Source organism: Rhopilema esculentum, chromosome 11 (genome assembly GCF_057945365.1).
Source record: "Rhopilema esculentum isolate cy_ngs chromosome 11, ASM5794536v1, whole genome shotgun sequence".
In the NCBI taxonomy this organism is placed as follows: domain Eukaryota; kingdom Metazoa; phylum Cnidaria; class Scyphozoa; order Rhizostomeae; family Rhizostomatidae; genus Rhopilema; species Rhopilema esculentum.
In genome coordinates, this window is record NC_142825.1 from 4,069,184 (window position 1) to 4,095,917 (window position 26,734).

Sequence of the window (26,734 nt, forward strand, 5' to 3'; positions counted from 1 at the left end):
ATCATAACGAGTACATGCTCGAAACGCTGTGCTTTTAACAATCAAGCAATTTTATTTTCATTCTGGTACTCAATTCTGGCAGTAGCCTCTTGCCCTCACAAAATCTAGCAATATTCCTTTTTATTCCTTTTCAGCCATTTGCCCGCCTTGAATGGATGCTTGTTTGCGAAACAACTTCAAGTGAAACGATCCCACGGATCAAGAATGTGCGAGTAAAAGGAACACAAAATCAAGTTCGCAAATTTCATTTTATTTTGACATTAATAATCTAAGCAATTTCAAAGCATGAAACATATATATATTTATATATCTTTTAACCACTTACAATGTCAACCAATAAGGCACGATCGAAGTGACTTTATTTTTTATGATTAAATCAAATTGTATACTCTCTAATTCCGAATACTTAAATTTTATCAATTGAAATTCGCATTGCGATGTAGAACATTTGAATTCGATCACTCTAATGAATTGTCTATGACATTCAATAAAAATTGTTATAAAATAAGTCTATGACATAAGATTTTATTCGCAGGCATAGTTGATTAATTTCATGAAAATGAAGGTGCCTCGTTTACTAACGAAACGTTTTGATTGTTTTATCCAGGGGAAAGCGACATCTACAGAAAATAAATCAGATTTAGCATGCTAACCTAATTCTGAGGGGTTTTCGGGGAATTTCAATCCTGTTATTTCGTAAGGATAAAACAAAGTTCAGGATATACTCTAGCATTTCGTGCCATTGAGACGTAGGCTCTGATATTGAAGTGGTATTAAATTTATTAGAGACGGAGTACGCAATTAAAACGCAGGTATAAAACAAAGCAATGCTGCAGGCTTACCTGCAAGATACTCTCAAACCACATCCAAAGAGAGCAATTATTTTGGTACTTCACCGCAGTAGCAATTTTTATGTCGTTATATATTCCCCTGACGTAAGCATAAGTAGACCGGTGATGCTTGTATCGTGCCAAACTCTCCAATTGCAATAACATGCACAAAGACAATGTGGGGGGGAGGGGGGGAGGTTGCTATTCGAACAGCAAACAGCTTTCAAGTGTCTTTATTGTTTTCAGAATGCAATTGTTCATATCAAAACAAACACCTAAACACTGAAATTTCTAATGTCAAGCTCCAATGAAAACTCATTTAATACCGAAAAAAGTTCGTTTTCCGAACCCGCCTAGCAAAACAGCGAAAACAGCAGCATAGCACAAGTATCTTCACTCTCCAAATGTTTTCCTAATTAAACTGTCCTCTAATTTGTTGTAATACGGTTTCTGATAATTTAGGCATCATTATTGTATTACAGTATCTTACAATATGCATTTTTGACAACCTTAATCCAAATATAAAGGGAAAAGTTTGCACTCTCTACTTGTAAAGCAAGTGAAATTTTTAAACCTGTAAAAAGTAACTTTTTCCGGAATCTTGTCCAGATAAATAGCTTTTGCGAATTGTTTTTTAAACAAACGTTGTGTTATTCTCGAAACTGGGCCATTTGGTAATCATTTGGTAAGACTTTCAAATCGACTGACCTTAATGGGAGTACCCCACCTTATTTATCCTGTTTCAGTCTAAGCATTTCAATTCTAAGACTTTGACATTGTTCACAATTTTTATAGTCCCTTGTAAACAAATCTTTCTGAGAAAACGGGAACTGTTGATTTGTTACGGAAGACCACACACTCTTATCCACTTTTCCAAAGTGGGTTTAGGCTTTAGATAATGTTTTGTCTAAAAAATTTCCTCTTTCTAGATCAATAGTCCTTTAGACTAAAAAGCGCAAGACGTCCCACAGAGAAAAATTACCTGTGGTCAGCAATATTTTAGCTTGCTTAGGCACGTAACAGCAAAATGCAAACTCTACTGCATTAAATATCACATCCTCTACTAGCAATCTATCTAGATAAGAATACTTAAGTTACTTTGCATGAGGGGCAACTCACTTTTGGAAAAAGCGTTCGAGATTTCCATCATAATAAAACGATTTCCTACGGAATTTCTGCTAAAACAATCGGATTTTTACCCAAGAGGGTCGATATTTTTTATATAGTGATTTGCCCCCCGCTTTGCAACGCTTAATGGCAAAACCAGTTAAACTACCGTACTCCTTCGTTCGACAACCTTATAAATATTTTTCTAAACCAAATTGTGGGTCCTTTCATTTTCAGCAATTCGACGGCAACCAACATTATCATCTAGGCAGCGACTGCATTCCATATTGGATTGGAGAATCCTTTAGCGAGATTGCAGAATCCTTTAGCGAGATTGCAGAATCCTTTAGCGAGATCTTCGCTCCTTGCTAACTTTCTTAACTTCTTCTTTGAACTGAATCTCCATTACTTTTTTGTACAGCAAGCCACACACTCCTAGTTCATCGTATAATGTGGGACAGATTCGCGACACTTCACTGTCCTGTTTAGCAGAGCATTCCAAATACAAGCTGTCCATTTCGTTCATGCACCATTTCATAATTCTATCGTAACATACCCCATCATTAGCCAAGTCACTTTTGTTTCCAACAACAATAATTGGAAGCTCAGAAGCCCCGCTCCCTCTAAGTGATTCAATATGCAATCGAAAAACTTCCAACTCCTCAAAAGAATTTTTATCTGCAAGTGAAAATACTAAAATAAATCCATCTGCCTCGAGAATTGTCCGTCGTCTGGTCAAACAGAATTCAGCGTTGTTCGAAACGTCGTGCAATCGTAGAGTAACTTCTAGGTTTTCACCTACAACAACATGCTCCTTAACGTCAATTTCAGTTGGCAAATGCGTTTCTGTAAAACAGTGTTCCGTGATACGGTTCAAAATCGATGTTTTTCCAACGCCTGCGGAGCCGAGAATAGCAATATTCAATGTAAATTTGTACGTATTCAGCGATTTGTGTTTCTTTTTTCTATTGACATGATTTTTGATAAATTTGAATATTCCTTTCTCCGTCATTCTGGTTTTTGGCACTTCGACTCCTTCTTCGGCAGAAAGCCACAAAATGAGGTGATTTTCATTGCTTTTCGTATTATACTAACCAACCCATTGTTAACCGCACCTGGGATTTGATAATGAAAAATCAATGGAGCACCACGTGATCACATTTTATTTTCTGCAGGCTCGTTACGTTCTGCATGAGAACTAATCGATTTTCGATTTTCTGCTTTCGTGGCATTCTTTGAACGACCGGCTTTCAGGGTCCTTCGTTATCAACAAGCCATTTTTCAAGGGATTCTGCAAAGCCAAGGACATTAATGAATAGGGCACAACGAGTGATGGAGAATTCCAGAAAAGTACAATTTATGATCGAAAGCCAAATTTATTCCGTATTAAAAAATCTCAAAACCCTTTCTATTTTTGTTGAACTTGCGATCTTGTCATATCAAGATAAAATAAGGTACCTATTTTTATTTTATCTTGGTCATATATAACGAACTCGGACATTATTCGTACATTTGAACCCAGAATCAAGGGTATGAGCCCCAATCAGGGCCGTCGCTAGCTTTTGTCCACAAGGGGTTGCCCCGATCCCATTTGCCGACAAAGTAGGCGAGCCATCCTTTATTTGTCGAAATATCTAACATTGAAGTTTTCTTCCAAGAGGGGTGTCACATCCCCATCCAGCGCCCCCCAAACGACCCCCCTGGTCCCGACTGAAATGAGGCTGGTGAAGAGAAGTAAACATCCCTCAGAGTCACATGCACATACCATCATTAAGGCGTCACAATCAATCGAAACTGCACATTCCACACTAAATATAAAGAAAGTTTTTCCCCATTCGCATAGCTTGTTAAGTCAAATCATGCGACAACAATCGTATCAAAAAATCCCAACCATTCCAAATTGATTTAGCAATTGGCACCAAATTAAATAGGCTAATTTGCTATAATGACAAGGGAATGGGGCGAAATGTGGGCGAGATTGTGCTTGTCCTGCAATGACCAGGAAAAAATAATCAAGGTATGGTTAGCCCATATGATCAAAATCATTTTTCGAAATCCGATAATAAAAGTAGGTAACTTATTAGCTTATTATGTTAGCATTGTTGAGAAAGGATAGTTTTATTTAAAAGGGCAATTTCTTATTTGGATTGAACATGTATAGTTGATGGAAAGGACGCTCTCAGATGGATGTAAAACAGAGCTTCTCGTGGACCAGCCCAATACCCACGCCTGTTTCTTTGTAAGATTTTTAGGATTTCTGCCCTGCCCCCCCCCCCCCCCAATAGAGTTGTTAAGTATGATGTCATTAAATTTATTTTAAGAATTTTCAATTTCTGATCACACAACCTGAAAAGGAACCATGAAACATATCTAGATATGTATAAGAAGTCAAACACCCCTTACAGAGCTAATGCAAAGCAATAACCCCCGGTCGGAGTGCATTCGTTTGAAACACCCCCGTTTATTTTGTCCCCGTTTGAAACACCCCCCGCTGTTTGACAAACTTTTTCGAACTACTGAATAAACGATTCTCCGTTGCTTGGCTTCTTTAATAACTTCAGCGATTTTCACGGACAAAATTCTTGTTTCTCAAATGGTATTTTAACAAAATAATCAATGCAGCCGCTATACCCATAAAATGACGTAATCAAAATCCAATTTTTTCTAACACCGTTCCACAAAAAGAAATGTTGAGTTATGGAGTCATTGCCTCGCCGTATATAAATTGTTGGTGAGATGAGCCTTTTTAAAAGTATGGGAGCAGCAGATAGCACTGGTCATTCAGAATATTAAAAAGTGCAACGTTTGAAGAACAGAACAGGACAAAAAGAGTATCTTGTTGTCTCTATGTTAGATTCTATGTTGTACTCAGTATTTAGCTTTCATTTAATCAATCGTCTTCACCTTCACCAAAATTTCACCGCTCCCCAAACAATCTCTCCTCAGATCTAGGTGAATTACAAAAGGAGAGGAAAGGGGGCCGTTGACGTTGCTATTCGAGGACCGCGGAGCATAGTACAGATTGAGGGGGCTAAAACGTTTGGGGAAGTAAACAATTTAAAGACATTTTGGAAAATATTGGGGGGCTGAAGTCCACTCAGCCACCCCCACTACCGCGGTCCCTGTCGTCATTGCCTTTGTCTTTAGCTATATACTTTCTCAGTTTTTTAGTTCTACAGGACTTTTGCGATCTGGCGCAGACCATTTCGTCTAGCATTTCCATAATATAGTCTTGAATGCGAAAAGTCCGAGCACTTTCTATTCATTAAGGGCCTCATCCTTAAAAACGAAAAACCATTCGACATTCTGTTCCCAAAAAATATATCTCCAAATATTTTATAGCCGATCAGCCTTAAAAAGATATAAGAGTCATTTTTTGTAACCGAGCTGTCCATGAGAAAAACTAGATATGTTTTATGGCTCCTCGAATAACAGCTAGATTAGACAGTAGCCTTCTATTCTGAGCTCCAAAGTTGCTACCAGAACGGTAGCATTTAGTATAAACATTGTAGAGAACTTCACATAGAAGGTGGGGTCCTAAACCCTGGTGAAATCACAGGCGATATTGCAGGTGATAAAGAGTTTGGTTGTTCCACACTTGACGGCGTGCTTGCTTTAGAAGACGCAACGGCATCCACCAACTTTGCGTGGAGCTCGTGAAGGTTTTCTGCGTGCTGAAACAGAAACAAAAATTCATCTAATGATACTAACTTTGCTACAAGAGATAAAAACCAAGGTGGCGCTTGGAATACATGCCTTCAACTTTAAAAAAACCAGAAAACTTGCCTTCCAGTCAAGTATACATTCTTCTTAAATTCTGGGAACGCCCTCTTAATGAGTCCTTTTTGCGGAGTGCTGTTTAAATACCATTTTTATTTTAATTACATTTCACATGCTACAGTCTTCTCTTCAAAAAGAACCATTCAACGGTTATGTGTGACATTTTTAGTAGCACGGTTCACTAGCTGATTAAAACTGCTGTTTAGTAACATTAGAGCATAATTTCCATCTGAGGGCAGGCTCTTGCATTGCTCTTAATTTTTTGGAAAATCTAGCTTCGGTGTTCTCAAAAAAAGGATGCATTGTGTGTTCACATGCATTGTGTGATGGTATGCATTGGATGCATTGTGTGATAGTATGCATTGTGGATAGTATGCAAAAGGATGCATTGTGTGATAGTATGCATTGTGGATACTATCAATAATCCATTAAAAGGACCAGCTGGAGCAAATTAGTGAGGTCAATTTAGTCTTTGTTGAAAACTGGGTGTGATCAAACTTCACTGCAATTTCTGCTCCCCTCTACTTTTAAATACTTCCTACATGGTAGGGTATTAGTTTATTGGCTAGCAATTTACCTCCATAACAAATGTGAAACTGAGGCTGTCATATGCAGGGCGAGGCCAGAGTTAAAAATATAAACAGTTTTCGTTGCATTGAAAAGGAACGGGCAGCTTTGCAAGTTTGTGTTCACAGAGATTCAAAATTACACTATAAAGGATAATCGGTGCACGAATGCAGATCGATTTCAGATCACAGCTGCACTAAAAATCACGACACACTGCAGCAATCCATTTTATATTTGCCTATCTGGCCAAGCTCTCAGTACTAGGGTTTCTCAAAGATTCACATTACATTAGAATAAAAAGACAGGATACTGAGAGAGATGACAATTATGATAACAGACTTAAGACAGACATACCTCACTCGTAGGCTGGATGGTAGTCAGCAATCCCACCATTACGCTGCTCTCAATTTTCACGTGGGTGAACCAAAGAAGGCGAAGTGAGTGATGCAAGACGGATTCTTGTGGGAGCCAAGTAAAAAGAAACTGATCGAAAATCAAAGAGCAGTAATCAGCTGAATGGAAGTCATCGAGGTGACGTAACAATCCGCTGACAATGGCGTTTAAAAGACAGTCGTTTGGTGGGTTCGCTTTGCTGGCACGGCAAATGGTCGGCAGGACGCAGTGAAGCATTGTTCTGAGCAAGATGATAAAATCATTCATAGGACTTTCAATATTCTGCACTGGGACATTCTATTTTCATAAACCAAAGAAATAGCCCGTTACTAGGGGGGGGGGGGTGGGGGGGTGGGGGGGACAGGACTAAGCAGGGACGTATCATATTAACAGCCGAGGAAGTTACACCAGTAGCTAAATCACACCCTTGAAGTAAATGCAAAAAGGAAAATATGCGAGCACCTATGAAACTATGAAAACAACAAGCAAGATTACTAAATTGACTCAGAACGATAGAATTTCAAACTTATCAGAATCATCATTCTTAATACAGCGTGCTATTAGATATATAATCCTTGAAACAATTGTTGCATCATCCATAAGAAATCTTTAATGCTCTTCCACTCCCTTCATTACAGTGTTGCTTAATATCAATAAAGTGAGATTGTCAGTCCTAATCTAGCAAGGATTGGACGCATAAACACTTCTAATGAAAAAGCAACATTGTACGGGGGTGGTATAGCTATAGCATTGATTTCTTGGAGGGGTAGTTGAATCTTCGGGTTGTCAGCTATCGAATGTGAATATTGTGGTATTCCAACTATTTCTGACAAGGGTTTTAGTCAAAAAGGGTGCTAATGGACTCTCCGACACTGTTATCCTTGTACCCTTATTCTAGGTATGTTTTTGTTTAAATGTCTACATGCTTAAGGTGCGTTGTCACCATTATAAAGTAGTGCTCTTAGAATCACTGTTAAAATCTCTTACACAATTTTGAAGCATTATTTCCTCTAAAACTGCATTTCAACATGTGACTATTTTGTTCTTATTCTTGCACAAGCAAAATCGTTTCTACTATAACTTTCTAACTTCTCTAAAAATGTCACAGTAAAAATCTTCCAATAGTAACAGGCATCATGGCGGCACCCGCTCAAAATAAAGGAATTAAGATGGCGTAGACTTACCTTTTGGCATGCTGTATGAGGTATATTATGTAATACCAACCAAGCGTTGCTGCTATAAAATTGTCTTTCACATATTCTAAGAACACGTTTGGCAAATTTACTTTGCTGGAATGATGGCTGATTTTCTCTGAGATAGCATGGATTTGCTCCTCAAGCATCAAGGAGGCCAGCGAAGGCAGAAATCGAGTGATGATGTCATTATTCTGAGATAAAGGAAAACATCAATGTGTTGCTTACAATGCTGAAAGGAGACTGATTAAAGACCAGCAGTTTTTGAAGTGCCTAATCAGTACACAGTATCTACTGTCAAATTCAGCCTAAAACTCGATAGTATTCAGGGAGATCACAGGGAAATTCGTAGAAACACAGATTCTGATCTAGCTGAATTGGATAATAAAAAGAACGGCTTTTACTAGAGCCATCTTATGCTCATTCTAGCAAGACTTTATAATGGCTTCTATTCTATTAGCACATGTAGTCAAAGTAATTTCATGTTTTTAGAGCTATAGTGTAAAGCATTCATCTATAGGTTTCAGGCATCATCTCATGCCTAGGAACATTGCCTATCTTGCTAAAGATAAAAACCAAAATAAGGTGACGAAGAACTGAATTATTCTGTTGCATTCCATTATATTTTCTCCCTATCTACAAAATGCTTAGATCCCTTACTGCTGTGTTAGACAGGGATGCTTTGCCAGATACTTGTTATGGAAAACTATTTACAAACCACAAAACATAAAAAACACAGTCTGGGCAGGCACTGTGAACAGCATTTAGCTTTTCATAGGTTGAAAAAACCAGCAAAAAACTGTCACTGAAGAATTTTAACCAACTTGTGATTTTTGTGCTTTCCCTAATCAAGGTAGAGCAAAATCCAAAATTTGGGCTTGCTGATGAATAGAATACATGGTACATAATGAGTCAAAACAAAAATTCATAATTAAAGAATGAAGTTTTTACCAATGGAGGTTCTTTATATTGTTGCTTACTAATCATTTCCCATGCTGAAAGACTAAGAGTAAAGATTCTGACTAGAAACAAGATGTCTGGGGTTGCCTGTGAATGCAAAAGAAAAAAATTAAAAACCAGAAACAATTATAGTGTAAAGACTATTCAAAGGCAAATAGATATCTTTTGTACAATCTTGTAGATTTAAATATTGACCTTTAAAATAAACATTACCACACATAGGATCTGAGTAAGTAGGCTTTGACACTTTCCCACACTTTATCATAATCATTATTACCAATTAGAGTTTCAATAATAATAAAAAGCTTGAAATCTATTGCTGACCAGTAAAAACTATTGCTTGGACGTATTAAAGTTATTTTATGAATTAATAAAATCATTCTGTAAGATTATATATACTTTTTAACCATATTTATTAAAAATCATGACCATAGTCACATAGGAGTCACTTTACCAAAAAGACAGATTAATCATAATCCTGACAAAGGATGAGGGTTGTCTTATGACTAATGAACATTGATCAAGAATAGAACTTTGACACACCCTTGGTAAGGATTCTGTCTTGATCATTCTACTGCAGAGTGACAGAATACTTGTTGCCAAAGTATTCACAGCAAATGGATCACAAGCAATCATTGCAACATCCCTGAATAGTAAAACAACCAATATTGAAAAAATTCACTGAAGAAAGAAATGTCATGCAAAATTCTTTGAGGTTTAGACAGCTGGCTTAAATAAACTTTAGATCATGAAAAATTCATGAAACAACTACTTACACTAGAAGATGGTTCACAGTTTACAGCAGTCTTTAGTTCTGACAGACAGAATACTCATTCATTTTTGTTACTATATGCATGGAAAAGTTAGTACTTTGAATTTCATGTGTGCCTAATTGTATGTTGCAATTTTACTGCTGTGTGACTGAATACGTACTAGATAATACTTCAACCTTGCAGAAATTTTACTAAAAATATTTATGAATATAAAAATGATACAAGGCAATGTATAAATGCCCAGAAGCTAAAAAAATCATGAGCAGTGCAAAGTTTAGGCCATTTGATTCAAAAACAGAAATGCATTCTAGCAAGGCAACTTACCCAATAATTTCTTCTTCACCCTTCTTCATTCCATCAATAAAAGCCCTCAACTCTTTCAGCCTCCTACTATCTGGATTCTTTTCTCTAATGCAAGCATCAAGGCACCAAGCAAATTTGTGACAAGGATCTACAGCCCTAATTTCTGTGATATCGGCATCATGGAAGGCCATTAGAATCTCAGCACGTAAAGAGCAATAATGAACCTCTTTAGTCCTTAAGAAAAGGGTTCTTAGAAACTGCAAAAGTAAGTTGTAGAGCTCTATGGACTTCCCTACAATAAAAAACAAACATAACCTTGACAAAAACTTATTTTCAAACTCTGTTGTCACTTTTTTAAAAGGATTTTATCAAATCGTTTAAAAGCCAGTAACTCTCATCTCAGTATTAATTGAAGTGGATTTATGCAAATTGAAATGAAAGAAATGAGTTTTCTATCTGTAAAACCACAAATTCTTTGACATGAAACTGCCTAAGAAAATTCAAACTAGTACTTTGATGAAACAATTTCAAGAAACATTCTTCTGATTGATATGTTATCAGGCTATTTTGATTTGCTTCTGTTTTTCGTAAACATGAGCAAATATTTCCAAGAAAATGTTTCTAGAAAATGCATGATTGGGTCAGTTTTACAACTAAATATAAAATGCCTGATTTCAAAAATTATGATTGATATATTAGATGCAAATTAAATCTTGTGTTAGAAAACCGTCATAAAGAATGATTATGTTAAATGTTGTATTATAAGAATTTCTTGATAGCTTGGTGTTGCTTTTATGTAAATTTCCAGTCTTAAATAATAAAGAACACATGCATAAAAGACAATCCCAATAGAAAGGCAAATTTTTAGCCTAATTGGTCTTTTGCCCTCTTTAATTGAACAGTTTATGAAGATATTTATTCACTTGCAGTCTTAGTATAATTTAAAATTGCAAGAATGGTTGCCAGACCTATCATTGTTGCTAGTTCTTTCACAATCTTGTGTTGTCTCCTTTGTCTCGGTGCAATAACAAAAAAATTCTTTCCTTGATTTGGATCCAGGCTGAAAATTTCTGCATACTTGTATTCTAAATAATCCTTTAACAATGGGCCAACAGCATCTCCAAACAGAGGGTGTTTTCTTATCCAGATCTGTCTTTTTACCTCCATAGGACAATCGTCATATAGTTTGGAATTATCAGCAAGCTGATCTAGATAAGCAGGCTCGATTCCAGGTATCTCTTTCATTATAGCCATGATAACAGGCCTAAGCTGATCAACATGTACAAACTTGAATGTATGTTCCAATAAATTCTGTAACTTTTCTTTATTACAGTCTTTTATCCTTTTAAGTAGCTTATCTCTCAGCTCCTCTAGCAGTGACTGGTGGAAGTTAACGCGTGGGACATTCTGCAAATCTAACAAATGAAGAGCCGGATGAAGCGAAGGCAAAAGAACGCAGTTTTCTTGCTGAAAGGCGTTAATGAATTCAGAAGGATCGTGGCAGTTTGCAAAACCATCCTTTATGTACTGCTTGCCAGGGAGGCCGGCTTCGTCGAAGCCTGCCATAGTACTAAGCTTTTACGTATCTTCAATTTTTTTAAAATAAAAATTCAGATTTCTTTTTCTATCATGAAATTAAACTTTCTTGTCTCTTTGTTTCTTGTCCAACTATGTCCGCTGTCCGCCATTGTAGTAGCTCTCTCAGAACGAGGTGAAGTGGAATAGAGGCTAATCAACAACATCACATGCTACATGCCAAAGAAGGACGAAGTTTTAAAGCACAGATGGAAATAAACGATACCATATTGTACTACGAGTCTTTTATCAATGATGTGTTGAAACGGGATCTTAAAAAGGTCATTGACCAAAGAGATGAGATATATTCAAAAGTAGCGGAATATTTGCAGCTGAAAAGGTCGATAGAGCAATTTGAAAGCAAGCCACTGCTATTGTCAAAGAAATCAGCTAAGGTTATGACAGATATAGGATGCAATTTTTACTGTCAGGCCAAAATAACTGATACATCGAAGGTTTTGATAGCTGTAGGCTTTGGTTTTTTTGTGGAATTTACACTTAAAGAAGGGATAGACTTTATATCTAAAAAAATGGATACATTGACAAAGCAAACTGAGAAACTAACAATGGACATTGCAAAAATAAAAGCACTTATCAAGCTTGTTTTATCTGGACTAACGGATCTACAACATCTTGACTTTGCTAATGATGCAAAAAAGGAAGCCATCTTCTAAATATCTGTCTGAAATAGAAAGGCAATTACTATGTAGTATGATTTAAGACACAATTTTGTATTACAGTTGAGCAAGCTGTTAATAGACATTGGAAGAACTCTTTCATACTCAATCTATGTTGCAAAGACTATTTGAAGTGCAATAAACATCCAAAATAGGCTGGAATCTATTCTAGTCCTCAGAATTAATCTGTTTTTGTAAAATGTTCATCTGATTTTTAGAATGTGGTATTTCTGAATTCTTGCAGTTTGATACTTTTTTTGCGTTGCTTGCTCATCAGCTCAATGACAAGTTGGAAAGTGAAGGTATGAAGGTCCAAGGGCAAATGAAAGATACAAAGCAAAATATTTTGGGACAAAAGCTCTTATTTTTAACAAAAAGTGTTTTAGTTAGCACTCATCCAGGTTCCTGTAGTTAAAGGCATTGAGTCATGATAAATAGACTGGGTATACCCTGAAAGTGCCAAAATCTGCTGAGTCATGATTTCCATGACTGCAATGCTATTGGTTGACCTTGAATTGGTCACATGAACTCACCTCGTACTGATTAACATAACAGTTTCCATCAATAGCAAGTTGTCAACAACGGATGCCAATATCACATGAAACAGCAGCGATCACGCCGAAACCAAATGACCCCCTATAGAGAAAGCCTATTTACCATGACTCAATGCCTTTAAAAGAAAAAATGGGGATCTTAAATGTTTGGGGGGATCAAGCCAAAAAATTAAGATAAAGGTCTTCTTGGCCTGAGACTGAATTTTTCTTATGAAGGGTATCCGGAATTTCTAAAGTTATTACTTTTAAAAACACAATCTACTCCATGTGACTTTTTATCTCCTTACATTAACCCCTTAAAAGAGAAAAACTTCCCACAGCTATTGAGAGTCAACTTCTGCCCTAGGGTAGAACTTTATATAATTGCTATATAAATATTATCCTAGGTGAAAAAAACTTTCTTGGCATCATTTGCTGGTCAAAAAATCCCTTATAAAATTTTTATCTATTTTGTGGAGCCAAGTGAAGCCTTTCAGGAATAGACTAACTAAAACACAGGAACAGGGGGACACATACGCCTCAATTTTCAGAAACAAAGGTTAATTGATATTTTGCAGCTAACAGTTGTGCCCCTTTTCTTCTATGCATGCTCCCCCTTTTTTAAAAGCTTTCTGTGTCTATGCATTCAGGTTAAGAGGTCAAATTATTTTAACAATAGATAGTAAATACAAAATGGGTGTGATATTCAATTGGGTAATTTCTCAATCAAAGAATCCCAGAGAAAATATTCATCATATGAGGATCACCATATGTAGCCTCTAGCCTCGCCATCTATGCTTGGCTGAACCTCGTGTTGAATACGAGTTTAAGCTGGTAGTAATTTGGCGCGGACGACTCCTATTCGCCTCGTCTAGCTGATGTTGTGTTTTATTCTGCCCGTAAGTCTGACGTTCAGCTCTAAGTCAGGTGCCAAAAAGCGCAAGAGAATTTCTATTTGCTTTTACGGTAATATTTTATAATTTGTTTTGGTATGTAACTTGCCTCCCCATCCTTGAAGCAACTCGTATGGACCTTGATCGTATTTAGATCTTTGAAATATTGGTGATGATTTTTTCAACATTGAAAGAAATATTCAGTACATATAAATTAGTGAATAATTAAAATTACTGTTTACCGATGTGATGCTTTTTATGTAAAGAACAGGACGTTCTAAGTTGCTACTCCTAGTTGAACGCTTTGCGATCATCATGTTTTCCTCTGATTGCAACTAATCTCGATGGATGTTATTATATTTAGTTGTTATGTCCCTAGAGGTTTTGGAAATATTAATTCTCGTAGGTGGTAATTATGGGGGCAAATGGAAGATTTCGATGTATTTCTTGGGGTCTTGTTTAATTTGGATATATTGAGGGTTAGGATCTCTATCCATGGCGTACAGTAGCAGATGTTTAAGGGTAAAGGGGCTTTGGTGTGGAACTTGCCAAATATTATTGCTTCATTGAGAAAGATATGTTTGTATGGAGCATGTGTCATGAAGTGATAAATAAATACAACAAACTTTCCGTTTTCTAGATCTTTTCCCTTTACAAACAAATCTCTAAATCACAGCAAAAACATCAACTCTCTTACCGAGCTTACAACCAAAAATTGAATACACCCCCTATAACAAAATAATTGATTGTCCCTAAGTTACAGTCCACAATACTTTACGTCATTACACATGAAATGCCACGAATCATGTTTATTCGCATCCCATAATGATTTGAATACGGTATGTTTGGGATATTGGAAGCCCCTATTTGTAAACTGACTGACGGACATTTTAAGAACCACCATCTATACGAAAACACCTTATTGATTAAAAATATTTTTATTTCAACTTTTGGTTTATCAAAAAACACAGTATACAGGCCTGGCCATTTCAGGAGAACCATAGCTCTTGCTCCCCTCCAAGCTCTCCTCAAATGCTGAAGGGGAGCTACAGATTGCTCTCCTTAATTGCTTTAAAAAGCTAATTGCTCTCCTTGTAATCAATTTTTACTTTTGTTTATATTCTTTTTTCATCTAGAAATTGCTCGCCTGTAGATTACTAGGAGAGCTGTTTACAGCTCCCCTGCTAAAAGTCTTATGGCCAGGCCTGAGTATATGGCTCCAGTTTGCATGTTTTTAAGGTCATAACTACTCTTCTATTCCAATTCAACCTGGAGTCGCCAATAATGTCAGTCAGATTTTCAGGATCAGCTTTATATCCCCCTGTAAAAAACTATGTATTATGTTGAATTTTATCATTTTTATTTATTTTTTAGTGTTATATGATATTCTATTTAAGTTTCAAAGCTAGCAGAAAAATATCTTCAATAGCTTTTGTTGATAAAAATTGGTTATTAAATATTAGCAGCATTAGTACAAATGTATTGAACTTGTCATTTTTAGGTAAATAATTGCAATTATGAGCATCAGAAAATTATGGCAGCCCTTAGTAAAAACTAAAGCGATCCTGAGCAACATGAAAACCATGTCAACATATAATCCTACAGATAAGAAATTTCCTCCGGATGTGATAGAGAAATTCTTAAACCGTCTTTCAAAATATGGAAATGGAGACATAATTCTTGAGAAGGATAATGGCACTGGTATTGCAGTAGTCACTGTAGAAAACCATAAGAGGAAAAATGCTTTAACAGGACACATGATGGTTGCTTTAAAAGATGTTGTCTCTGAGTTGGAATCTTGGAAGGAAGGAAAGGCAGTTGTTCTGAAAGGTCATGGAGACACATTTTGCTCTGGAGGTGACCTTAATGCTGTTATGAAGGAAATTGGAACATCGGATGAAGGAAGAATGATGTGTGAGTACATGCAGGAAACCCTTACAAGATTTATGGAACTTCCATTGATAAGTGTTGCAGCTCTTAATGGAAAAGCACTTGGTGGTGGTGCAGAGGTGGGTGTCCACAAGCAAATTTTTGCCCCCAGTGGTAGCTTAGAATGACTCATTCATATGCTTGAGAAGCCTACCTTTAAAAGGTATTCATTTATGAACCCAAAATTTTTACACAACACATTATGCACATCATGTTTTTCCATGCTAGTCTTTCAAATATGGAACTTTTACATAACATATCTGTTTTTCAGTCCTGCCTGGAAAACATTCTTCATTTATTCAAGATTGTTGTTCTTTTAGCTACTGGTCCCTCTTTTTTTATTGCTGGCATCAACTTAACTTTTCAGCTAAATTCACAACCTTCCTTTCAAAAAACTTTTTAGGGATCGTAGAATTCATATCATTAAACAAAATTTATTTTCTAGCTTGCAACTGCTTGTGACTTCAGGCTTATGGCAGATAATGCAGGTTTGTTGTACCTAATTCCAGCCCAGTATGTTAAGTATAAAGCAGAGTATTTTCTTCCCTTACCCACTTTGTTCTGCCAGTAACACCATTTCCCACACCATTTCCCACTCTCATTTTCTCTTAAAAAAACTTTTATACTCTATAACACCCTCTTTGAAGTCCAAGAAACAACATGAATAGATCTGTGGGCTTTCTTCAGGAAAAATGGTGGCTTCTGTCCTTAATGTGTTCTTTCAGTTTCACTTCAGTTTCTTATGATTTAAATTCTCTACATACAATTTATAAACCTACATTAAAAAACAAATAACTGAATCACATAGATATAAAATAGTACAGAAAGTTGATACCATGTTGTACAGAGAATTAATACAGTGTACAAATGCGAAAGTGAGCAATTATATCCAGTTCTTTCTTTCTGATTCTCTTCTGACATCAACCAATATATTAAGATTTAAGTTGGTCACTTTTTCTTTCTATTTAATATAGAGATTGGTTTTGTTCAGTCAAAACTTGGCATATCAACTGGATGGGGAGGAGGCTCACGATTAGTGAAGATTGTTGGCAAGCGCAGAGCCTTACAACTTTTGACCACTGCAAAAATCATGCAGTATGAAGAGGCCATTAAACTTGGGCTTGCGGATGCCCTGCTAGATAGAAAAGAGGTATTTATCTTCTTTTACAACGACTTTTCCAGTATAAAAGCTTTTTTATATATGCATATTACATCTTTATGTTATTTTTGTCTTTATGTTTATGCAATGGGAAATTATCAGTGAAAAAAATCTAAGAAATATATGGCTAAATATGTTTGTGGGCCTCAAAGACTGAAAATTTGAAGTATGGATTGTAATTTTTTGTCAGGACGTAACTGCATGTTGTGTTGATTGGCTGCAAAGTGGAGGCTTCTTGCATGCACACCCAAAAGTTGTTCAAACTATGAAGCAAATATCAGTAAATGCAGATGACATGTCACTTAGGGATGCCCTTGACGAGGAAAGGTAACTAATTTTTGTGCTTTGGCTTATTAGCTAGATAATTTGCAGTTGGGATTTACAATTTGCAGACAGGCAGCTGCTGCCCTTAAGTTTGATATGCTGTCTCAAAAACAATATCAGGCAGCAGTTATTACAAGCAGCCAATAGGAGTATCTGTTTAAATTACTGCTGAAGCTAGGTAGTCCTGCTTTTGGGGATTTCTCTATTCTGTACTACATCTCTCGTTGAACTAAAAATGTTAATGGCGCAATGATGATGATTCAGAAAAATTGCATGTGCGAGTGATACTAAGCTTATTGACTGATCAATTTTGATTGACAGGTGGCTTAAGCCACTTTATTATCTGTTGATTGACTTAAAAGTTTTATTTTTAGGCATTTGAAATTTTAACTCAAGATTGTACTTACAAGTAATAATTATAAAAAATTACCTATCACATTTTATATGGAGTTTTCCCCAAAGAAATTTAGAGGCCTGTTTTGCTTCTATTTTGTAGGGATCTTTTTGCAGCCCTCTGGGGAGGCGTGCTGCACAAAGAAGCCTTGGAAAGAAAAATCAAACATAGATAGTGGTATATTTTATGTTTTCAAAATAGTACTTTAGAATTATGCAATCAGAATGGCTTTGTAAATACGTGTCAGCAAGCATTCAAGTTCCATACAACCTCCAACCTCCATGCAATGGAAGGCTTTTGCATCTTGTTATAAAAACACTTGTAACTAATGAACAAGATCTAATTGGCACATGAAGTGTGCAGCTGGTCAGAGCAACTCATGAAAATAGTTAAGTTCAAAGTATTTTTGCGGATCTCTTGAAATTTTTTTATATAAGTGGAAACTTTGTTGGCAATTTTAAGTGGGAGAGCTAAAACAGTATCCTCCCACTGCCCTATTGTTCTAAACCATTGCTTCGTTATTAGAGTTGATATATACAATTTCATTGGCTATCCTTAAAGTTGTGTTTGCTCATAAGATATAATACATTTTTGATTTTGGCAATCAACTACTCACAAGATGTATTGTATTTCTAAAAATGCATTGATTGTAAAACATAAACAGCTTGCGAAAAAAGGATAATATACTTTAAACTCAACTATTTCCATGAGTTGCTCTGACCAGCTGCACACTTCACGTGCCATTTAAATTAAAAATTGAATCTACTTTGAAACTTCATCCTGTTACCTCAACTGCAGTTAAATTGCAAAAAAGGAATAGGATAGTTTTTAGTTTTCATGTTGCAAAAAATATCTATATGTAGCATATGACATATTGTGAATAATCCTAATTTCCCCTAAAATTGTTGCAAGTTATTCCAAAACCAAAAAGAATGCATCAAAAATTTAAGCCAAGAGTTCCAAAAATGTTATTAACAAATAAAAGCATAAATATTTAGAACATATAAAATTGGTAGATAAAGGTGTGGTTTTAACTCAGAAATGAAACTATGATTCTAATTCATTAAGTTCGGAAAATCAGTACCATTCCTTTTGGAACATATTGAAATATTGCCTTTGAAAACAACGAAGAGTGGTGTTTTGGTGTCAAAAATTATCACGAAGGTAGCACCAGGATTGAAAACACAGATCTAGGCATAAACACAGAGATCAGATATTTTTTTGTTTCCCTAAATTTCCAAACGCTAACAATTGAAGAGATACCCTCTTGTCAGAAGAAATTTGTCTTGGTGGTGTTCGTTTGTGTGATTGAAATATTCGCTATTGTTTTTATACCGCTGTGGTAATATTTCGTACCTTTTAAGTTATACCCTCTCTAAGACGTTCTTTTGACCCAGCTTGTAGACTTCTTCGCAAAAGCATACCAAAAAACTAAATTTTTACGAAGTAATTCAAATGGTTTGTTTTATTTAAACAGTATCGTTAAAGAGTCATAGTGTTTCAGAATTTATCAATGTATTTCTTAGAATATTGTATATCTCTGAGTCTCTTTTCTTGTACATTGTGCAAACGGTTGAGCATTCAAGTCTAGCGATAGTTTTTAGAGGGGGTTTTTAGAGGGGGTTTTTGGGGGTAATGAGATATATGCGGAATTAAAAATGAAAAACAGCGGGTGACATTCAGTTTGTGTTCGAATAATGCGACAGATTAAATTCGGGAAAAGCAATTCGCAAAGTGTATGAATCTGCGACAATGATCTCTCATGTCTTTTTTTTAAGTGTTTTTCAAATTCAACAAAACACATTACGACATGGTTTAAGATATTTCAGGAAACAAAATTCCTATCAAACATCTTCAAACAATCATTCAATGAAGTGTTTTCGCCTTAAAATTATATAGCAATTTTCAGTATTGTTCACTGGAGTGCCTTTCGTTTTCAAAACTCGTGAGTAACTTTATTTTGCAGAAACCCCGGTACTTCTGTCAGGATGATAAATGTAAGGAAATCTCGATTGGGGGTAAAACGGCAAAAATCCAGGTGCAGAACCTTTAGTTTGTGCTCTGAAAGAGTTGCTTTCAGATGCAGTTTTAGAATGGGGACAACAAACTGCTTTGTTTGTGGCTGACATGGATTCATGGTCCGGTTTTACGAAACACCTAATTCTCAGAACCCTTTTGTGTTTAATTTGATTGCATCCATTATACAGCATTGATTATAGATTATGATCCATTGTCTAGAGCATGTCTACAAGGAGGTTTTTGTGCCCTCTTGTTCTCTTTCGACTCAAGCCACTAGAAATAGAGTGGTTTCGATACTTTTACCCCTAACTGGTCTTCCCAACTATTTCACATATAAAATGACATCCCACTACTGCATCGACAGAATACTACAACGTCTAAGAGGTAAAGATCACAAGTGGAACATCATTAGAAATGGAAGGTGAGTCAAAATCGTAGCATTTTTATACAATTTTTTGCTATCAACGAATCAAACTGGGTTCATCACAGATATAGACTTTTTCTTATAACAGCCAGATAATTTTGCCCGATGCTTTAATTTCTTGATAATTGGAGGCTAGAGTGTTATTTCAACATTGTTTTCTCTATAACTACATACTATAAATGGCTTCCATGACCATTAAATGATGTTTGAAGGAATCGGTGAAGATTCTTTTGTAAACTTTGTGTCATCGAACATTATCATTTAAAGATACTATTCTCGAAATTTCTTCCTTGATTCTTTTCTAAGAATTGGATTCAAGAATAACCAGTCCGTGTCTAATCCTGTTAGCACAAACATAAAAATATATGCTTGAATCTTCGAACTCCCTCTTGTTTCGTCTTAAACTCTATCCTTCATTTACCTGAAAACCACGTTTTAAAGGAATTAATCCCAAGGGTGCTTTGACCAAATTTCACTTCCAATGATTGCCTTTTGAGATATTCTGCGAGAGCCCCATTCTTTCTTTCCAAATCACTACACCCAAGACAACACCCGCGGTGACCCCTGTCATAGGTTCGTTAGGTTCTAAGTGTTTTGAAACTTGACATAGCTCTTAGGCCTTAGAATAACTGTCTATTACGATGACTGCAATTCTTCTCGGGTTAATCACCCAAGACAAAACAAGGCTTTTAGCCTTAACATCTGAAGAAAGATGTAACAATTTGACCACAGAAACGCAAATTATCTTAGAGCCTTTTGAATATTTTTGCAAAGGGATAAGGAAACAACTTGTCTCACTCTTAAAAACACTAACAGATCAACTGATCCCAGGAATTGTCTTTCTGCCTTAGGCCTAATTGGAGTCCTCTCGATCATATTCTGTCAATGCTTCTTGTTTTCTGATGCTGTTATTGACAACAGAATTCCGCGGGAAGGAAATGTATGGAAATCACTCACAAACGTAAATGGGAACACAAGAAAGCTACTTTTATATGTTAAAAATCTGCGAAGAGACTTTGTGAGTACTTTTTTGTTGATGTCGCATCTGAATGCGGCAGTCATGTAGAAGTCAAGTCAACTTCAAAATAATATTCTCGTTTTTCATGACTGCTTACAAATTTAAAGGCTCTTGCTCAACCGGCATGCTTTGCGACTATAGTTTCAAAACCGGCCTAATATAATACTGCATGAAAATACAAAACAGTCAATTTCTCAAGACAACTGCCGCTAAGCATGCCGGTTGCGCAAGAGACTTTAAAACAAATGCAGACGTTGTGGCACGATGGAGCAATAACGCTAAAGCCCCCAAGATTAATGTCAGCCCCCTCCATTTGTCACCCTCTCTCGGTTTCCCAAACGGCCTTGGAACTTCATGGGCTTCTAAAAATAGTATATTTTTATTTGGAAAAGTAGATAAGTAAAAACAATCAACGCCTAGCGAAAATTAATTTCTCAATCGGGCATACATAACCCGAAAAACCAGAATCCAGAAAACATTACAGTTCCAAGGCTGCGAACCGGAAGAAGGGTTATCAAGCGATGCAGCAGTTTTGAGGAAGGCCAATGCATAACTTGACAAGAGTAAATAAAGCGAGACGAATTTATCGTTGTGATTGAGCTTTACTTTTAGCCTGTCAAAACCATAGATGATTTTACTTAAATCCATTCTAAGGAACTTTTTTTCGATAGATACATAGGAAATCTTGAGGAAGGCAAATTTCATCCGGATGAAGGTTTAGGCAATTTTAAAAAACTGCCGAAAACCCTCCTAGATACGTTCACTTTCATTTAGTATTTTACTGCCGGTGTAATATGCGTTTTGGTACCCTATGCAAAAGTGTAACATTGTGAAACGCAATGTGTTACAAATCATGTTGATTTATCATGGTGTGATGTTAGGACACAATGTGCGTTACAAATGGAACACAGTGCTTCCCGAACAATGCGTTTCCTATATAAAGGAAAATCAGAGCACCGCTTGTAGTTAGCACCGCCTTGTTAAAAATTAGTTAGATTGCTCCTTACATTCTGAACAATACGGACCAAACCGGAATGCAAAGAATATAAGAGCCAAAGCACAAGAACCGTATCCATAAACTCAGTTGCTTTTGTACCCTCTTTTCTTTTTTTACAAAAATTAAATAACTTGAGGTCAAGCTTTGTATATACGTTTTAGTCAAACAGGCCAACTTTCCTTGGTTGTATGTAGAACCATTTCGAAGAAATAATTTAGAACAAGCTGAGGCAGAATTACAGCCAAACTTTAAATTTGAACAAATTTACGAAACCCCCTTAAAAAGTGTAATTCGAAAATGGTTCGTTTTGGTTACCTCTTCTTTAAGTTCTTGGGTACGTTTTTGCATAACCAAAATTGCCATGCGTTTGTGTACCCGGACCGAAATGCATGCTAATTCTACCATTCGTTTTGGTTACCTATTGTTTAAGTGCTTGGGTACCTTTTTGCATAACCAAAATTGCCATGCGTTTGTGTACCCGGACCGAAATGCATGCTAATTCTACCATTCGTTTTGGTTACCTATTGTTTAAGTGCTTGGGTACCTTTTTGCATAACCAAAATTGCCATGCGTTTGTGTACCCGGACCGAAATGCATGCTAATTCTAACATTCGTTTTGGTTACCTATTGTTTAAGTGCTTGGGTACCTTTTTGCATAACCAAAATTGCCATGCGTTTGTGTACCCGGACCGAAATGCATGCTAATTCTAACATTCGTTTTGGTTACCTATTGTTTAAGTGCTTGGGTACCTTTTTGCATAACCAAAATTGCCATGCGTTTGTGTACCCGGACCGAAATGCATGCTAATTCTAACATTCGTTTTGGTTACCTATTGTTTAAGTGCTTGGGTACCTTTTTGCACAACCAAAATTGCCATGCGTTTGTGTACCCGGACCGAAATGCATAAGGTTACCGAAACGCATATGACACCGGCAGTTTTGTACATTGTTCATGTAGAAAAAACGCCGGCACCACGTGTAGCACCCTCCCCCGCCCCTTCCCTCCTGACTGATGTGGCTCACTCACCAAAGACCAAGACACTTATCAATTTCAAATTCAGTTTCATGTTAAATAGAGGTTGATTCCTTTAGATTATAAATTTTCTAATTTAAATAAATAATTTTTTTATAGAAAGCTGAAAGGCAGCTAAAAGACCATTTCCAGCCGATCAAAAAAACGGTTTGCACATTGGTTTATTAGTATGTCTTGAAGTCTCTCATCATTGTCATAATTTATGACAACCTCAAATCTCAAACATGTAGTAATTGCACTGCCCCCTTTTATATATATATACGAGATAATGTAATAAAACATTTAGGGTTTACCTCTTGATACATCGATTAGATATTGACCATACCTTTTGGAAAGAATTCCATTAAAATTATCTCATCAAAATCACAGAATAGAGATTAGATTATGTAATCTCTATTCTGTGTCAAAATACGTCAACAAACGTAAGCAGAAAAATTCACTCTAAAAATCATGCTGCCAGTTTGTCACCAGATCTGCAATTCAAACAGCTTCTGTCGTAGTTTAGAATGGTGTAGAATTTTGTGTATAGAGATTTGGGTGATGCACATTCAAACGGGCCTAAAAAGGCCTAAAATACAAAATGGGCCTATGTACATTGTACGTTGTATTTTGCCTATGTACGTTGGCAGCCAGGCAAGCCTTTCTTGACTCTTAAGAACATTCACAGCTTTAACAATAAAGAAAAAGTAACAAAATTTGTTTGTACAGTGTGGAAAGCATCTCGTGACAACTCTTGATATTTTACAAAATCACATCGATGACATCCAATGCATGCAGTTGACAGAAGGACATCGAATGCACGAAGAAGCAATCTTAGAGAAATCCAACAAGGTTGCAAGCAAAGCAGTCACTGGAAACACAAAAGCCGTTTCGCCCACAAAGTTCATGAAACTTGAGTTCGACCTTCGAGATCTTCTCTCAAAAATTCGAGAATTGGTAACGAAATTTACGAGATAGTTTCAATTCATTATCGTCTCTTACAATTGTTTATGATAAGTAAACCTGAGTTTCTACACTAAATTATGATTCTTCTGAGTTCAATGACATATATCTTTTTACTATAGCGTTTACATGACTGCCCTTAATTTTCAGGCAAAGCTCTACCAGTTGAAAAATATTCCCAAATATTCTGTTGGACTTGGTGCCAAAGTATCTACAAAAGAGCAGGACACGGAGTTGGATGTTTCCAAAAGTGCTCTGGATACATACAGCCATCTAGTCGCAATAGAAAGATGCTTACAGGTATCCGAAACACTTCCATATGATCACCGCCAAAATTGAAGGAACCCTAACATCAGTTTTTAAGGTCAATCTTGACCATTATCTCCCCCCCCCCCCCCCCCCGTTGCTTGGATGATATGTGCTGAAGCTTTCAACTTTGTTCTGGACGGAAGGGGTAACAGAAGGAGTAGTATTCGGGAAAATAAAAGAAATATATAAAAATATTACTCAAGCTTTTTGATGTTTTGGGTACCCAAGTATTTTGGGCAGGCATAATATTACCCTGGGTACCAGACTCACTCTATAAACTATAAGAGAGTGTCTGTCTCTTAGCTGCAAAATGTTTTGAGCAATGAAGAAAATATGAAAAGATAAGGTATTACAGTGCTTAGAAACGAGATCTTACTTCTACAATTACTTCTACGACTAACTTCTACAAGATAGAAGTTAATTTTATCAAATTTTATTAAATTTATAAGATAGAAGTTATTAAATTAAAGATGCAAACAATCTTTTGGTGGTACAAAACTTGAAAATGGCTTTGAAAAAAGCAAACATTTAGTAAACTAAAGCTTTATGTCTGACACTCTTCAGATTTTAAAACTCTGACAGTCATGTGCTCGTGTTTCTGATTGGCCTATTTCGATCCACATATATATATATTTCCTAACGTAGAGTTTTCGGTCTATGTTCTGACGTTTTAAACTCTGAAGAGTGTCAGACGAAAAGCTTTAGTTTACTAAATGTTTACTTTTTTCAAAGCCATTTTTAAATTAAAGATGCAAAGAGCGGGCTGATCATAACGCTGTCAAATATTAGTCCAACACACTATGTACCAATGAAGTTCTGATTTTAAAACTTTTTTCTGTTTTAGACATTTCAGAGAACTGTCGCTGACAAGCTCAAAACAAGCAGTTAATGAATGTAGAACAAATGCAATTTAAAGTTTTGTTGATAAGGAGAGTATTTATGTTAAAATTGATGGCTAATTGGTTTAGTTTTAAGTAACACAAATATACCATGTCACATAGAAATTGAGTTTATAATTTATATAAAGTTAACTTATGATTAATATATAACAGAGTTGATATTATAGAAACCTGAAGAACACTTTCTTTGAAATCGAATCTAAATCGTAAAATGAAACTAGATGTGATGGAATAACTTAAGCTAGTTTATTGTTGCAATTAGGTTTATTCGATCTGTAAGAGAGGAAGGAGTTTCATTTCTGTTTTGAGCATATCAACTATATAAGGGTTGGTGTTCGCTTATTGGTTGAAACAAGGAACCAATCAAACGCTTCATATCATTTTAAGGAACCAATCCAACAATGTTAATTTCGATCTGCACCCGGAAGTAAAACTCTTGTCGCTTAGTTGCTTGATGATCGCATTAAACTTGAAACTCGGAGTAGCAACTTGGAATAGTCCTTTTCTTTAAACCAATTTGCGTGTACAGCTCTGCCTAAACGGCAAGGAGCACTCTATGGCAGACCAGTAAACAGTAATTTTCATCTCTTGTCACTTAGGTTTTTGTGGCATGTTTCATATTTTGAAGTGTGTCGAGCAAAAAAATCTTTGTATTCAAACAGAAAAGTGTTAATTTTCCCTCAGGACAAAATTCTGAAACTCTGAAAATCTTCCTTAGCTTTCATTGGTTTTTGACACGGTTGTTTGCCATGTCACCGCCATGTTTCCTGGACTATATATATGGTGCCCATTTTAAGTTTTGCAGTAAGGATGGCTTGCTTGATCTAAACAGAGAGACCACTAGGCGAGGGTATTTCAAATGAAAAACATGGACGGGAATCATGCATCATGTAATGGACCGGAATCTTATTCTCTCAAGCATTTATTAAACCAGAATTCAAAAAACGGCTCAATCCTCCTCCAGATAAAACTTTCCAATATTTGCCCTTAAAAAAATTATTCTTGTATCGTTTAAAACAGTATCTTAGAAATAGAAACAAAAATAACAATTATCTATGGTTTAGTCTTTACGCTTTGCCAGAAAAAATAAAAGTTCAAGCAAAAAAGTAAATTCCTTGCACTTTATATAGTCTTGTCACTGATTTTCCCCAAAACTATTGCATCGTTGGACAACCTTTATACGGTTCATGACCGTGAAACCGTGATGTTTTCTGGACTCTGTACCAAAAATTTCAGTCGATTTCCTACCTATGCTTATAAGACAAAATCCAATGAAATTAATTTGATTGAAATTCAGAAAAGAGCAAATAAACTGAAATGTTGTCTATGTTTGACATCAAAGGTTAAAGGGGGGCTTAATAGATAGGGGGGCTTATCTAATGTTTTGCTTGATAAGGGTGGATACTTAATAGAGAGGGGAGCTTAATAGAGCTTTTACGGTACTTCATCAACTGGTGCAAGAAGGCAAATGCCACTGATTGTGATCAATTCATTGCAGTGAATTCAAGAAACAGTCATCAAAGATGTTTATCCTTTTTCAAAACTAATAAGCTGAAACTTTGACATTCTTACTGTGAACAACTCTGATGATATTACGAGGTGGTAATTGAAGCTTTTTGCTTTCTACAGTATCCCCATATGGTAACCATTTACTGAACTGTCTAGCGGATTTCAACTTTTTCTTTATGCACACCTCCCAAAGC

General features: G+C 36.1%; 5 protein-coding genes across 5 annotated transcripts; 3 read left to right on the top strand and 2 right to left on the bottom strand.

Annotated features, from left to right (window-relative positions):
* Positions 1 to 234: 234 nt before the first annotated feature.
* Positions 235 to 4,174, bottom strand: LOC135693629 (uncharacterized). Its single transcript, XM_089111169.1, has one exon. The coding sequence runs from the start codon at positions 2,947 to 2,949 to the stop codon at positions 2,284 to 2,286; it is 666 nt and encodes a 221-aa protein (XP_088967295.1). The 5' UTR covers positions 2,950 to 4,174; the 3' UTR covers positions 235 to 2,283.
* A 499-nt stretch (positions 4,175 to 4,673) lies between these two features.
* On the bottom strand, positions 4,674 to 11,472 carry LOC135693160 (negative elongation factor B). Its single transcript, XM_089111166.1, has 7 exons — positions 10,875 to 11,472; positions 9,928 to 10,198; positions 9,374 to 9,476; positions 8,822 to 8,917; positions 7,862 to 8,064; positions 6,639 to 6,918; positions 4,674 to 5,611 (listed from the first exon to the last, which is right to left on the bottom strand). The coding sequence occupies exons 1-7, from the start codon at positions 11,470 to 11,472 to the stop codon at positions 5,456 to 5,458; spliced, it is 1,707 nt and encodes a 568-aa protein (XP_088967292.1). The 3' UTR covers positions 4,674 to 5,455.
* A 179-nt stretch (positions 11,473 to 11,651) lies between these two features.
* On the top strand, positions 11,652 to 12,401 carry LOC148958940 (protein UXT homolog). The gene has a single exon (XM_089111172.1). The coding sequence runs from the start codon at positions 11,652 to 11,654 to the stop codon at positions 12,153 to 12,155; it is 504 nt and encodes a 167-aa protein (XP_088967298.1). The 3' UTR covers positions 12,156 to 12,401.
* Positions 12,402 to 12,970: 569 nt separating this feature from the next.
* On the top strand, positions 12,971 to 18,923 carry LOC135693166 (ethylmalonyl-CoA decarboxylase). The gene is made up of 6 exons (XM_065211555.2): positions 12,971 to 13,657; positions 15,086 to 15,593; positions 15,959 to 16,001; positions 16,488 to 16,663; positions 16,863 to 16,999; positions 17,493 to 18,923. Exons 2-6 carry the CDS (start codon positions 15,102 to 15,104, stop codon positions 17,563 to 17,565), a joined length of 921 nt encoding a protein of 306 aa, XP_065067627.2. The 5' UTR covers positions 12,971 to 13,657; positions 15,086 to 15,101; the 3' UTR covers positions 17,566 to 18,923.
* Positions 18,924 to 19,067: 144 nt separating this feature from the next.
* LOC135693168 (uncharacterized) lies at positions 19,068 to 26,406 on the top strand. Its single transcript, XM_065211557.2, has 6 exons — positions 19,068 to 19,830; positions 20,685 to 20,851; positions 22,981 to 23,028; positions 23,590 to 23,817; positions 23,974 to 24,123; positions 24,977 to 26,406. The coding sequence occupies exons 1-6, from the start codon at positions 19,824 to 19,826 to the stop codon at positions 25,019 to 25,021; spliced, it is 645 nt and encodes a 214-aa protein (XP_065067629.2). The 5' UTR covers positions 19,068 to 19,823; the 3' UTR covers positions 25,022 to 26,406.
* The last annotated feature ends 328 nt before the right edge of the window (positions 26,407 to 26,734 follow it).